The sequence below is a fragment of the Mobula birostris genome, chromosome 1, assembly GCF_030028105.1.
Source record: "Mobula birostris isolate sMobBir1 chromosome 1, sMobBir1.hap1, whole genome shotgun sequence".
Classification (NCBI taxonomy): domain Eukaryota; kingdom Metazoa; phylum Chordata; class Chondrichthyes; order Myliobatiformes; family Myliobatidae; genus Mobula; species Mobula birostris.
The window spans coordinates 112,237,591-112,252,235 of NC_092370.1; the positions used below are offsets into that span (position 1 = coordinate 112,237,591).

Sequence of the window (14,645 nt, forward strand, 5' to 3'; positions counted from 1 at the left end):
AAACTTCTAAAAACCAATACAAGGCAATTAAAAAAGTCATAAAGAAGGAAAAGATGGAATACAAAGGTAAACTAGTCAATAATACTAAAGACGACACCAAGGGTTTCTTTGGCTACATGAAGAGTAAAAAAAAGCGAAAGTAGATATCAGACCACTGGAAAATAATGCCAGAGAGGTAGTAATGGTTGGTGGGGGAGGGGGGGGAGTGAGGTGGGGAGACAAGGAAATTATAGATGTGTTGAATAAGTATTTTGCATTAGACTTCACTGTGAAAGACACTAGGAGTATGCTGGAAGTTCAAGTGTCAGGAGGCAGAAATGAGTGAAGTTGCCATTTCTGGGGAGTAGTTGATTGGGAAACTGAAAGGTCTGAAGGTAGATAAGTCATCTGACCAGATGGTCTACTCTCCAGGTTTCTGAAAGAGGTGGCTGAAGAGACTGTGGAGGCATTAGTCTTGACCTTTCAAGAGTCAATTGATTCTGGCATAGTTCTGGAAGACTGCAAAATTGTAATTGTCACTTCACTCTTCAAGAAGGGAAAGAGGCAGAAGAAAGGAAATTATAGGCCCATTTATCTAACCTCAGTGGTTGGATGCCAGAGTCAATTGTTAGGGATCTGGCTTTGGGATACTTGGAGGCACATGATAAAAAAGGCTGAAGTCAGCATGGTTTCCTTAAGGGAAAATCTTGCCTGATAAATCTTTTGGAATTCTTTACCAAAATAACAAGCAGGATCAAGAATGGAGAATCGGTGGATGATGTATACTTGGATTTTCAGAAGGCCTTTGATAAGGTGCTGCATGTAAGGCTGCTTAACAAGTTAAGAGTCCATAGTATTACAAGAAAGATACTAGCATGAATAGAGCATTGCAGGCAAAGTGTGAAAATAAAGGGAGCCTTTTCTTGTTGGCTGCCAGTGACTGGTGGTGTTCCACAAGGGTCTGTGTTGGAACCGCTTCATTTTATGATATATGTTGATGACTTGGATGACAGCATTGATGGTTTTGTGGCCAAATTTGTGGAGGATACGAAGATGGTTGGAGTGGCAGGTAGCATTGAGGAAGAAGGGAGGCAGCAGAAGGACATAAACAGATTAGGAGAATAAGCAAAGAAGTAGCAGATGAAATACAACGTTCGGAAGTGTCTAGTCATGCACTTCAGTAGACGAAATAAAAGTGTAGACCATTTTCTAAATGGAGAGAAAATTCAATAATTCAAAGTGCGAGGGGACTTGGGAGTCCTTGGGCAGGATTCCCTAAATATTAATTTGGAGGTTGAATCAGTGGTAAGGAAGGCAAATGTAATGTTCACATTCATTTTGGGAGGACTAGAATATAAAAGCAAGGCTATAATGTCAAATACTGGTAAGGCCTCACTTGGAGTATTGTGAGCAGTTTTGGGTCCCTTATCTAAAAAGGGATCTGCTGACATTGGAGAGGGTTCAGAGGAGGTTCACGAGAATAACTCTCGGAATGAAAGGGTACTATATGAGGACCGATTCATGCTCTGGGCCTGCACTCATTGGAATTCAGAAGAATGAGGGGGGAGCTCATTGAAACCTATCGAATGTTGAAAGGTCTCGACAGAGTGGAAATGGAGAGGATGCTTCCTATGGTGGTGGTGGTGGGGGGGGGGGGTGGAGTTCTACAACCAGAGGACACAGCATCATTATAGAAGGATGTCCATTTAGAATGGAGATGAGGAAAAATTTCTTTAGCCAGAGATCGGTGAGTCTCTGGAATTTGTTGCCATAGGCAGCTGTGGAGGCCAAGTCATTTGGTATGTTTAAGGCGGAGGTTGATAGATTCTTGATTAGTCAGGGCATGAAAGGTTATGGGGAAAAGGCAGGAGACTTCAGCTGAGAGGGAAATGGATCAGCCATGATGAATGGGCCAAATGACCCCAATAACAGAACTCTCTGATTGAAGCTTTGCCTTTTTTTCCTCCTCACCCACAACCCTTTATTGATCATAATTATAAATTTGTGTAGCACAAAGAGAGGCTTTTCTGCCCACCATGCCCATGCCCTCCTCTGGCCACACATATGTTGAGTCATAAAGTTGTACATTACAGTAATAGTCCCTTTGGCCTTCAACACCTCTCAAATGTAGTAATTATACCTGATTTTACCATCTCCTCTGGCAGATGATACATTCCAGTTATCAACCACCTCTTTTGTCAAACAACCTACCACTCAAATTCCCTTTAAAACTCCTACTTCTAATCTTAAAACTATACCCTCCTGTCTATTATATCCGTACCAGAAGAAACAGATTTTAGCTACACCCTATATAGGCATCTCATAATCTTTTTAATAGAACTATATAGACCAGAACTATACAAAAATATTCAAAGTTTTGCCCAACCAGAGTTTTGTGAAGTTGCAACATAATATTCCAACTCTTATATTCTGCATCTCAATGAATGAAGCATACTACTTGCCTTCTTTGTCATTCTATCTACCTGTGTTACAACTTTCATGAACTATGGACTTAAATCCCAAGGACCCGCTGTCCATCACCATTCCTCAGTGGCATTAACTGCATATGTTCTACCTGTATTTGTCTTCCTAAAATGCACTCGTTATGATTAAATTTTATCTGACAACACTCGGTCCAACTTTTCAACTGATCTATGTTATGCTGTACCCTGAGGTAACTTTACTCACTTTCCAAAAACCTGGTAATTTTCATGTCATCCGCAAACTTACAAATCATACTTACTCTATTCACATCCAAACTTACATATTGTATATTACAAACAGCAATATCCCAGCACCAATTCCTGTCAGACAGCTTCCAATCACTAAAACATCCTTCTGCCACCAAGCCAATTTTGGATCCACTTATAAACACAAGAGGATAAACACAGATGCTGGAAATCTTAAGCAACTCACACAAAATGTTGGAGGAACTTAGCAGGTCAGGCAGCATCTATGGAGGGCAATAAGTAGTTGATATTTCAGGCCAAGACCCTTCATCAGGACTGGAAAGGAAGGGGGGCAGAAGCCAGATTAAGAAGGAGGGAAAGGAGCACAGGTTAACAGGTGATAAGTGAGACCAGGTGAGGGAGAAGGTGGATGGGTGGATGAGAGGATGAAGTAAGAAACTGGGAGGTGATAGGTGGAAGAAGCTGACAAAAAAGGAATCTAATTGGAGAAGATAGTGGACCATAAAGAAGGAGGGGAGGGACAAGAGGGAAGTGATGGGCATGTGAGGAGAAGGGTTGAAAGGGTAACCAGAATGGGGGATGGAAAAACAGAGGAGGTCCATGATCCACTGTCCTCTCTTATTAAATTCTTCCTTCTTCAGCCTTTTACCTCTTCTACCTATTCTTGATGATTTGGCCAATAAGACCAGGAATGCTGTTTACCCTGCAATTTTGGTGGGCAGCCTACCTTGGAGAGGTTCCAAAAGAGCCTGTGTCTGCTGACCGATGACAATGTTCTGCACTTGCCCTCTTTGCTGACTGAGTCAAATGCTTTGGTGAGATCAATAAGCGTAACATAGAAGGGCTTCTTTTGTTCTCTGCACTTCTTCTGGAGTTGGCAGAGAGAGAAAATTTGTCTGCCAAGACTGCAAAGCATTATCAAATTCTTCCACAACAACATGAAGGAGACTGTGCAGTACAAAGGTAGCTCTTCGGAGCCCTTTGACATAAACAGTAATGTTAAGCAAGGCTACGTTCTCATCCCAGTACTCGTCAGGATCTTCTGTCCTTCTTCTGAAGCATGCATTTGGCACTGCAATAGAGGAGTTCTACCTCCACACTACATTAGATGGCAAGCATTTTAACCTCACCAAAGAGCGAAAATGAAAGTGCGAGAGGCTATGATCAGAGACATGCTGTTTGCTAATGATGCAGCAGTCGCAACCCACAGTCCGCAGCACCTCCAGAGCTTGATAGGTCACTTCTCTCAGGCCTGCAAAGAATTTGGTCTGACTATCAGCCTGAAAAAGAAAAATGTCTTGGGATAGATGTGGTAGCACCACCAGTCATTACCATTGATAACTACAAATTGAATGTTGTTTGTCAGTTCACATACCTAGGGTACACCATCAGTGGCAACCTCTCCTTAGACACAAAAATTGACAAGCTCATCAGGAAAGCTGCAACTCTTACCCGCCTCATCACGACTCTGGGAGAAGTCTAATCTCTCAATAAAAACAAAGATAGCAGTGTACAACATTTGGGTCAACAGAACACTGCTGTATGGCAGTGAGACCTGGACAACGTATGCTAAGCAGGAGAGAAGACTCAACAGCTTCCTTTTAAGGTGCCTTCATCGCATCTTGAGCATCCGCTGGTGAGACAGAGTACCCAGTGCTGAGGTTCTCTCTCTCTCACCAGCATCCCAAGCATATACACCCTGTTCAGTCAACATTGGCTGTGTTGGCTGGGCCACATCCGCCGCATGCAAGACAGTCACATCCCAAAAGACATCCTCTATGGTGAGCTGGCTTCAGACAAGAGAACCACTGACTACCAACAACTGTACTACAAAGTTGTTTGCAAATGGGACATGAAGGTGCTGGATATCAGCATTGAGTCCTAAAAGGAACTTGTAGCTGACCGCACCCAGTGGAGAAGCATTCTGAAAATACACCAGGTGAGGAAAAAATCCTGAAAGCGGCAAAAGAGTAACGGGCCCTTAGAAAGGAACACTGCATCTCCAGCAGAGCTGAGATCACTTATAGCTGTGACCTTTGCAATAGAGGTCTCCTCTATTACTCAACATCCATGGTCGCCCTAGACCAGCGGAGGGCCACCATGACTGGTTACCACAGTACTTCTACACCCAGTATCAGTGTAACTCAACTGTCGATAGATTCAAAATTAGAATATCAAGAATAAAAAGAAAGAATTGGAATATTGGCCTTGTGCTTCCATTCCTATCCAGAAGTTTGATGTGCTCAAAGAAATTCTGTACCAAAGCAACCCACTGCCACCATGTGGGAAGATGAAGTAATTCAACTAGGAGCCACTTAACTTATGGGGGCAGGGTTGGTGTTCTGCATGAACATCTAGGTAAGCAATTTGTCTTGCATAATTGTTACACAAAAGTCTGCTGCCTATGATTTCTATGCATGTTCATTCGGCGACGAAGGGCTCTTATCATCAGAAGAAAATCAGAAAATGGCATCCTAGCTTTGAACTTTATACATGCACAGTGGAGAGTATCCTGACAGGTTGCACCATGGCCAGGGATGGAAACACCAATGCCCATGAACCGAAAACCTAACAAAAAGTAGTGATAACATCCCAGTCTATCACAGGAAAAGCCTTCCCCACTATTGAACATCACCACGAAGAGTGCTGCCACGAGAAAGCAGCGTCCATCATCAAGGGCACCCACCATCAAAGCCATGCTCTCTTCTCACGGTTGGTATCAGAGAGTAGGTACAGAAGCCTCAGGTTCCACACCACCAGGTTCAGGAACAGTTATTGCCAATCAATCATTTGGCTCTTGAACCAGCATAAATAACTTTAATCACCCTATGGACTCTCTTTCAAGGACTCTGCAAATCATGTTTTCTATATTATATATTTATTATTATTAGTTTTTTTTCCTGTATTTGTTTAGTTTGTCTACTTATGCACACTAGTTGTTTGTCTGTCTTTGTATGTAGTTTTTCATTGGTTCTCTTGTGTTTCTTAGTATCTCCTGAGAATACCTGCAAAAAAACGAATCTCAGGGTAGTACATGGTGGCATATACTGTATGTACTTTCATAATAAAGTTACTTTTGAACTTTTAACTTTGACTTTCGAAATAAGGTAAGTAATATTGGTTGTAAACAACAATTCTTGATTTAAGGTTGTCACTGCTTTAAAGATTTATTGTGGCAAGCTGATAGCTGGTCTGCAATATAACATGAATAAACTTCCAGAACAAACCAGTAATGAGCCCTGGAATAAACCACACCCACCTTGTCTTATGCATCACATTGCACATTCTGGAGCACTTCATTCAAGGTTAATAATCCACTGCTACACATACTTTGCAACCATAAGAAAGTGTGAGTACTCCCTAGAAAGGGCTCAGACTGATTTTTTAATAAGTAAATCATGCTCAAAAATATTACTGTATTTAAGATTTGATATGTTTATGACTATTTCCAACTAAGGGTCCTGTTAGGAAACTCGATCTGTCAATTCCAGAAGTAATTCAGCCCAGTGTGGGAGTTATTTCTGCGTCGTCATTCATATTTACAATAACATCACCAATAAATGAAGCACTTATTACTTCCTTTCTACCAGAAAATTCATGATCTCTGACCTAACTAAAAGGAAGATCAAGCCACATAGCAAGTTTGCAACCATAGGTGAAGTTTCCTCTGAGAAATTACTTTTCTAAGCACTGACTTGCCCACATTTATTTTTATTTACTGATCTCCTCACCACAGTTTTCAGACTGCAGCAACTCTGTATATGTGGAAATATTATGCTCTGTCGTTTCAATGATCTGGTTACTTATGGCATTGACACACTTGTGGCATAGAGCCCAAATGTGCTGCTTCATAGCACTAGGGGCCTCTATGAGGAGACTAGAACACCTCAACACTCCCCCATCTCTGCCCATCCCACATCCATCCTATTTTCAGTTTGCCTCCCCTTCACTGAAATTTCTTTGATCACAGTGGAAACTGCTTGTAAGATGAGTTGACCCACTTCCCAGTGTCCAGCTCATGAATGATATAGCATCTGTGAGCTCAGCGTAACAGGCAACTATAAATATGCAGGTCATGTTCTGTTGCTTTCAAAAGGAAGAGAACCACAATACATGAGAAATTTCCTCTTCTTGTAGGTGTTCTTGCTTTGTTGCTGGTGCTGCTGGCAAACTGCATTTAGTGCACCAAGTAAGAATTACGTTTAGTGCATCCTTCTTTGTATAAATTGATCTCTATATAGTTCAGTCCACGGGGGCACTTTACCATTTTGATCCATACACTTATGCTTCTGTACACTTAATGCAGGTGTAATTTCATTAGCTCTAAATGAGCTCTGTGAGCACTCAGTTTGATCATGCATTGTTACTAATCTACCACAATTCTGTTGCATTAAATGGGTTTAAGCAATGTGATTGGGGTCTTTTGGGAGAGCCTAGGAGAAGAAACTAATTGTACATTTATTACTACTATTCTGTCCAAATGAATTCACAAATGGAATATAAGTGTCAGTAATGACGTTGGACACAGAGTCAGAGTCGTATAGCACAGAAACAGGCCCTTCAGCCTTATCAATCAATGCCTACCAAGATGTTTAAAGTTTAAACTATTTGGCTGTATTTGACCCTATTCCTTTAATCATTCCCTATCCATGTACTTATCTAAATGTCTTTAAAGTGCTGTTAATGTACCTGCCTCAACCATTTTCTCTGGCAGCTCATTCCATATATGTACCGACACTACCCCCCCAACCCCCTTGGTGAAAAGGTTGCTCCTCACATTCCTACTATATCTCCCCCCCCCCCATGCCCTGACCCTAAGCCCATGTTCTTTTAGAATCCTCAGGCATGGGAAAAAGACAGTGTGCATTCACATTCACACAGTGTGCATTCACACTAAAATCATGCCCCTCATGATTTTATACACGTCTATAAGATCACCCCTTATTCTCCTACTCGCCATGACTAAAACTATATACGATATTGCAGACACAAGAAGATCTCCAGATGTTGGAAATCCGAAGTAATATACACAAAATGTTAGAGGAACTCAGCAGGTCAGGCAGCATCTATGGAAAAAGGTAAACAGTTGAGGTTTTGGGCCAAGACTCATCTTCAGGACTGGAAAGGAGGCGGAGGTCAGAGAAAGAAGGTGGGGCATGTGGAGGAAGAAGTACAAGGTGGCAGTTTATAGGTGAAACCAGGATTAGATTAGATTATGAGGACACTCAGTCCTCGTTTATTGTCATTTAGAAATGCATGCATTAAGAAATGATACAATGTTCCTCCAGAGTGATATCACAAAAAAAAGGACAAACCAAAGACTAACATTGACAAGACCGCATAATTATAACATATAGTTACAGCAGTGCAAAGCAATACCGTAATTTGATAAAGAGCAGACCATGAACATGGTAAAAAAAAACTCAAAGTTCCGATCGACTCCCGATAGTCCCGATAGCAGGCAGCAAAAGGGAGAAACTCTCCCTGCCATAAACCTCCAGGCGCCGACAACTGCCGATGCATTGGAAGCACCCGACCACAGCCGACTCTGAGTCCGTCCAAAAACTTCCGAGTTTCCGACCAGCCCTCTGACGCCGAGCACCAAGCACCATCTCTGCTGAGCGCTTCGACCCCGGTCCCGACCGCCAAGCAACAGGCAAAGCCGAGGACTTGGGGCCTTCTCCTCTGGAGATTCTGGATCACACAGTAGCAGTAGCAGCGAAGAAGGCATTTCAGAAGTTTCTCCTGATGTTCCTCCGTGTTCTCACGTCTGGCTCCATCAAATCAGGATTGTGCACGGCACCCTACTTGACAGATTACAGATATCATTCACCGGAGTGGCCGCTGCGCACTGTGTCACATCGCCATCTTCTCCTCCTCCTAGGATAGGGGGAGTGGTGAAGTAAAGAGCTGGGAAATTGTTTGGTGAAAGAGGTAAAGGGCTGGAGAAGAGGGAATCTGATAGGAAAGGACAGAAGACCATGGAATAAAGGGAAGGCGGAGGAGCAAAAGAGAGAGGGGAAGAGCAAGTAAGGAGATAAGGTGAGAGAGGGAAACACAAATGAGGAATGGTGAAGGAGGTGGGGTGGGGGGCATTACCATAAGTTTGAGAAATCGATGTTCATGCCATCAGGTTGGAGGCCATCCAGAGGGAGTACAAGGTGTTGCTCCTCCATCCTGAGTGTGGCCTCATCCCAACAGTAGAGGAGGCAATGGTCTGACATGTCAGAATCCGAATGGGAAGTAGAATTGAAATGGGCGGCCACCGGGAGATCCCACTTTTTCTGGTGGACGGAGTGAAGGTGCTTGGTGAAACAGTCTGCCAATCTTCATCAGATCTCACTGATTATATATGAGGCCACACCGGGAACACCGAACACAGTAGGTGACCCCATCAGACTCACAGGTGATGTGTCGCCCCACCTAGAAGGACTGTGGTAGTGAGGGAGGAGGTAGGGACAGGTGTGGTACTTGTTCTGTTTGCAAGGATATGTACCAAGAGGGAGATTAGTAGGGAGGGTCGAGTGGACAAGGGAGTCACATAGGGAGCGATCCTGTAGAAAATGAGGAGGGAGTAAAGATGTACTTGGTACTGAGATACTGTTTGAGATGGTGGAAGTTATGGAGAATTATGTGCTGGACACTGAGTCTAGTGGGGTGGTAGGTGAGGACAAGAGGAAACCTATCACTGTTATGGTGGCAGGAGGATGGGATGAGGGCAGATATGTGCAAAATGGAAGAGATGTGGGTAAGGGCAGCGTTGATGGTGGAGGAAGAGAAGACCCTTTCTTTGAAGGGGAACATCTCAGTTGTTCTGGAATGAATAGCCTCATCCTGAGACCAGATGTGGTGGAGCCTGAGGAACTGAGAGAAAGGGATGGCATTTTTGCAAGTGACTGGGTGGGAAGAGGTATAGTCCAGATAGCTGTGAGAGTCAGTGGGTTTATAAAAGATATTAGTAGATAGACTGTCTCCAGAGATGGAGACAGAGAGATCGAGAAATGGTAGAGAGAGGTGCATCTAAATTTGAATGCAGGGTGGAAGTTGGAGGAAAAGTTGATGAAATCGATGAGTTCAGCATGGGTGCAGGAAGCAGCACCAATGCAGTCGTTGATGTAGCTTAGGAAGAGTTGGGAGTGATGCTAATGTGGGTTTGGAACATGGACTGTTTCACATAGGCAATGAAAAGGCAGGCATAGTTGGGACCCCTGCGAGTACCCATGGCTACACCTTTGGTTTGAAGGAAATGGGATGAGCAGAAGGAGAAATTATTGAGATGAGGACCAGTTCTGCCAGACAGAGGAAAGTGGTGGTGGAGGGGAACTGGCTCAGTCTGTTAGTCAATATTCTAGATGCAGTCTCAACAATATATTGCACAATTACAACATAACATCCCAACTTCTATACTCAGTGCTTTGACTGATGAAGACCAGTGTACCAAAATCCTTCTTTGCCATCCTGTCCAGCTGTGTCACCACATCCAGTCTAATGCAAAATGCACTAGTAAGACCAGCAGTCAGTGGCATAACTGGGTTTCTCAATATCTCAGTAGCCATAATTAAACATATTCTTTGAGATCTGATATGTCAGGAAACTAATTGCGAAAGTGGGTAAAGGTGCAAAATTAATTGATCAAACTTCTAAAATATAGTGCAACGGAAATGGCAGTTTAGTTAGTACACTCTGAGAATAATTCACTAAACGCTGACTCCATAAGCAAAATTATCAAAGATCAACTGCCTGTAGGTTGGAGCATGTATTGCTGTGCAATAATTAAAATGTCATGTTTCAGTATACCGTAGGTTATGTTTAATTAGGGGCCATTGGTTAATCTGGGCAGCTGCTTATTTGGGACAACTCTTAAAGAACAAAAACTAATTGAGTAAATAGGCAGGATTCCCTAAATTTACTTGGGACACTATGCTGCTTAATTTGGCCAGAAGACTGTTGAATAGTTTCTAACTAGCATCAGTCACATGCACTTCTAGGCACTACACTGTGTTTAGAGTGAACAGTTTCTAAATAGTGTCACTTGCATGTATTTTTGTTCAAAAAGCAATGATTTTTGTCACTAATAGTTAGTGAGAAATAAGCATTAACACAATCCTGAATTTCAAGCATTCAGGATTGGAGATGGCAGAAAAAGTCAGGGAGAAAATGAAAAGATTTTGCTACTTCAGCAAGTTAGGAAATACAAAGAATTTGAAGGTATCAACAATCACATAGGCAATGAAAAGGCAGGCATAGTTGGGACCCTTGCGAGTACCCATGGCTACACCTTTGGTTTGAAGGAAATGGGAGGAGCCGAAGAAGAAATTATTGAGATGAGGACCAGTTCCGCCAGACAGAGACAATTATTAATGTTATAATGAAAATAAAAATGACTTTGGTTCTTTGCGGGAATGGGACCCGTTTTCAGGGTTTCAGGACTGGCTGTTGTTCGGCACGCCAAGGGTTCGGTCTAAGAGTCCAGCTTGAATTCAGAAGCCTAAGATCTCGGGGCTCTGGAGATGGGCGGATCGAGGATCGGTGTTACGACAGGAGACCCGTGTGTCGCTGGGGAGTCAGGATATCTGCTGTGGACCTGAAAACCCAGAATCTTTGCGATCTTCGGGCACAGAGCTCGAAAAAAGCGATGTAATGGACTTCCCATCTCACTGGTGTCTCCCCATCTCACTGGGAAAATGGAGACACCTTTTTCTCCCTTATTAGGGAGTGAGAGAATCTGCGGTATGTCGAAGGCTGGGTGTAATGCAAAGTCTTTGGGGTAATTGCAAATCTGTTTCTTTGCTATTGCTTTGCTCACGCTCGAGTGCTTGGAGATGGTGCCGATGCTTGCTTTTTTTTGCCGGTGGGGGGAGGGGGATTGTTGCTCGCTGCCGCTTTCGCACGGGAGGGGGGAGCTGCGGGAGACTTTGGGGTTCTTACGTTTATCTGTCATTCATTCTTTGGGGCACTTCTCTGTTTTCGTAGATGTTTGTAAAGAAAAAGCATTTCAGGATGTTTATTGTATACATTTCCCTGACATTAAATTGGACCTTTGAACCTTTGAGATTTGGGGGATGCAATCATCAAAGTCATTTTCTGCACTAGGTGTCTGCTCTGATACTGTTCATGTACAGTGTACACTGAATGAATTCCTCCGTCGATATCCGTCAGAACTAACACACTTTTTTATGGTACTGTAGTAGTATTGGTAGTGCTCTAATTTGTTCTATGTTTCATTTAAATACATAGTTTTTTTTTACTCAGTTAAACAGTAATGTCTTTCTTACACCTTTTTAACTATTTCCATGAAACTTTGACTAATTGGAGCAGCTGCTTATTTTGGCCAAAATGTACTGGTCTCAATGTGTCCCAATTAACCAGAATCCACTGTATTGTATCGTATCCTTATATTTGTAGCAGCATTATTGACTTGCTTACCCTGTAATTCCTCTCTGACCCTTGTGGTTTTTATTGAGACTGCAACTCTTTCGTGTCACAGGGCGAAACCAACAGAATTATTGCATCCCATTCAATGAATACGAACTCTTCCAGATCTCACTGCATCTTTACAATATATGTTGAGGTAAGCTGAGATGCCATCTCTTTGCCCTGCAGCCTTTGTTAATTTCCCAACATGCATAGATTCTTATTACCTAAAAGCCACCTAAACAAATTTATTTAAATTCTTCAAATGAAACAACAGGATAAACGCACAAGCTGGTGTGATGTGAAGTAGAGTGAATTCCAACAGGTTTCTATTTTTTTTACATTATGAAGACACACAGTCCTCTTTATTGTCATTTAGTAATGCATGCATTAAGAAATGATCCAATTATTTAACATTAGTAATAATAATTCACAAATTCCCAAGCGAGATAAACAGTAGCATTATTAGCCAACCTGAAGAACTGTAAATGTGTCGCAACTAAACCCAACAATCTTTATCAATGAACTTTCTTCTATCACAAAATCAAAAATGGGATGTTCACCGATATCACAGGAGGTTAAATGCAACCTATAGCTCCTCAGAATATAAAACAGACCATACCTGCAACACAAGACATACAGATGGAAAAGCTACATTAAATATCCAAGCCATATGTGTCAGGCAATGACTACCACTAACAAAAAAGAATCTAATCATATTCCCTTGACACCAAGTGATATTGCCTTTACTCAATCCTCCAAGTAAAACATCCCAGGATAAACACTGAGAGTTTAACTTTATTTGTTACGTATACATTTAAATATACTATGAAATGTGTTGTTTGCATCAAAACAAATCAGCAAGAATTGTGCTGAACAGCCTCCAAGTGTTGCTATGCTTTTGGCGCCAATGTGGCGTGCCCAAAACTTGCTAACCTTAACGGTATGTCTTTGGATTGTGGGAGGAAACAGGAGTACCTGGATGAAACTTACATGGTCACAGGGAGAATGTACATACTCCTTATAGATAGCAGTGGGAGTCGAATCCTGTAAGAAAGTGCTTTGTGCTGACTGCTATGCTACTGTGTGTGATGAAGTATCAACATAACTACAGCAAACCAGCGGTTAGGTACCCAGCAGTGCTTCACAATGAACTTGTCACATTAGACATTCACTATCTCCTCATCTAGCACTCCATGGCTATATAATTTACCAACTGCAAAATACACTGCAGTTTCCTGTCTTGGCTACAACAGCTTCCAAGCCTGTATGGTCAAGAATACAGGGGAAACAAATACTTGGGAACACCACCATTTTTCATCTAAATTGGAAAGCATCCAAATCTATCACCACCTTCGTAATCAACTGTTCTAAAAACTAAAGCTCCCTGCCCTTCAAAACTGAGGGTACCTTCATCAGCAGTTTAGCAAGACGTACCTTCTTTATTTATTACTCTTCCCTAATTTCCCCTAGCAATAAATAAAGAAAATGCTATTATTGGGATGTCATGTGCCTTGAGTGTCACCAGTCCTTCTGGGTTGAGAACACTAGTCGAACCAGGTGGTCATTCAATTGTTGAAAGGGAAATTGTAAGGGGAAGGTGTTTATAAATCTTACAAATAGTCATCAGAATTTACTTCATTTATCTCAGCAAAATGACCCTTAGGATGAAGAAGGATAACATTTTCAATCTTTTTGTGCTTTTATTCAAAAACAGGATGAGCTGATTGAATTAAATAAATTCAATTGTAACTATTCCTACTCCTCTATGCGTTCAGCAGATTTTGGAACGAAGTGACATGGATATGTACCTAGTCTTAGAGGTTTTCTCAATCTGCCTTTGTGTCATGGTCCGGTCCGTAAAGTCCACATTCTGGTTCACGGTCTGGTCCGTGGACTCCGGGTCTTCTGGCTGTCCCTTGTTTCAGTTGGGCCTAATCATAGGCACCTGATGCTCATCTTGGGGCTGGGAATATAAGTGGCCCTGGGTTCAAGTGTGGGTGCTGGTTTGTCTCGTTGGTATCCTGTCCTCACCTCTGTGGGATAAGCCAGGCTGTCTTTCCCATTACCCTGAGGCTGAACTGTTCCCTTCCCTTCCCCTTCCTTCTGAAGCCTTGCCTGTGGCCTGTGTCTGGAGCCCTGCCTGCAACCTTGTCAAGTTCTACCACCAGAGCCTTGCTGTGTCAAGATAAGGAACTGTCTATCTTTGAGTTGGAACTGTCTCTGTGTCCACACCTTCGCTAGGTAGGTCCGGCAGTTTGCCGCTACCTAGTGTTGGGTACCGTCTCTGTGTCCACGTCTTCGCTAAGTAGGTCTAGCCGTTTGCTGCTACCTAGTGTTGGGAACCATCTCATCATGTTAAGTATTCTGTGTCAGGCCTCGGCCCCAAGTCCTGTTCCCAAGGAGGTGTCCTGGCTCTGTGTTCCGTGTACAAGTCCTGGCCCTACGTCCTGTTCCTAAGGAGGGGTCACAGCTCTGTGTTCCATGTCCCTGTGTTCCTGTCTCTCAAGTCCAAGGCTCCATGTTCCCGTGCTCTAGACCAAGGCTCTGTGTTCCTGTCCT

General features: G+C 42.7%; 1 protein-coding gene across 6 annotated transcripts in view; it reads left to right on the plus strand.

The window, feature by feature from the left end:
- The window catches only part of kif9 (kinesin family member 9), a 103,753-nt gene that overhangs the window by 38,510 nt on the left and 50,598 nt on the right, over positions 1-14,645 (plus strand). For 5 of the 6 annotated variants that reach the window (XM_072269195.1, XM_072269104.1, XM_072269026.1 and 2 more), the window contains one exon: positions 12,157-12,240. The exons of the other annotated variant lie outside the window; for it this stretch is intronic. In XM_072269195.1, coding sequence (XP_072125296.1) covers positions 12,157-12,240 — 84 coding nt within the window. The remainder of the gene's footprint in view (positions 1-12,156; positions 12,241-14,645) is intronic. 6 annotated transcript variants of the gene reach the window in all.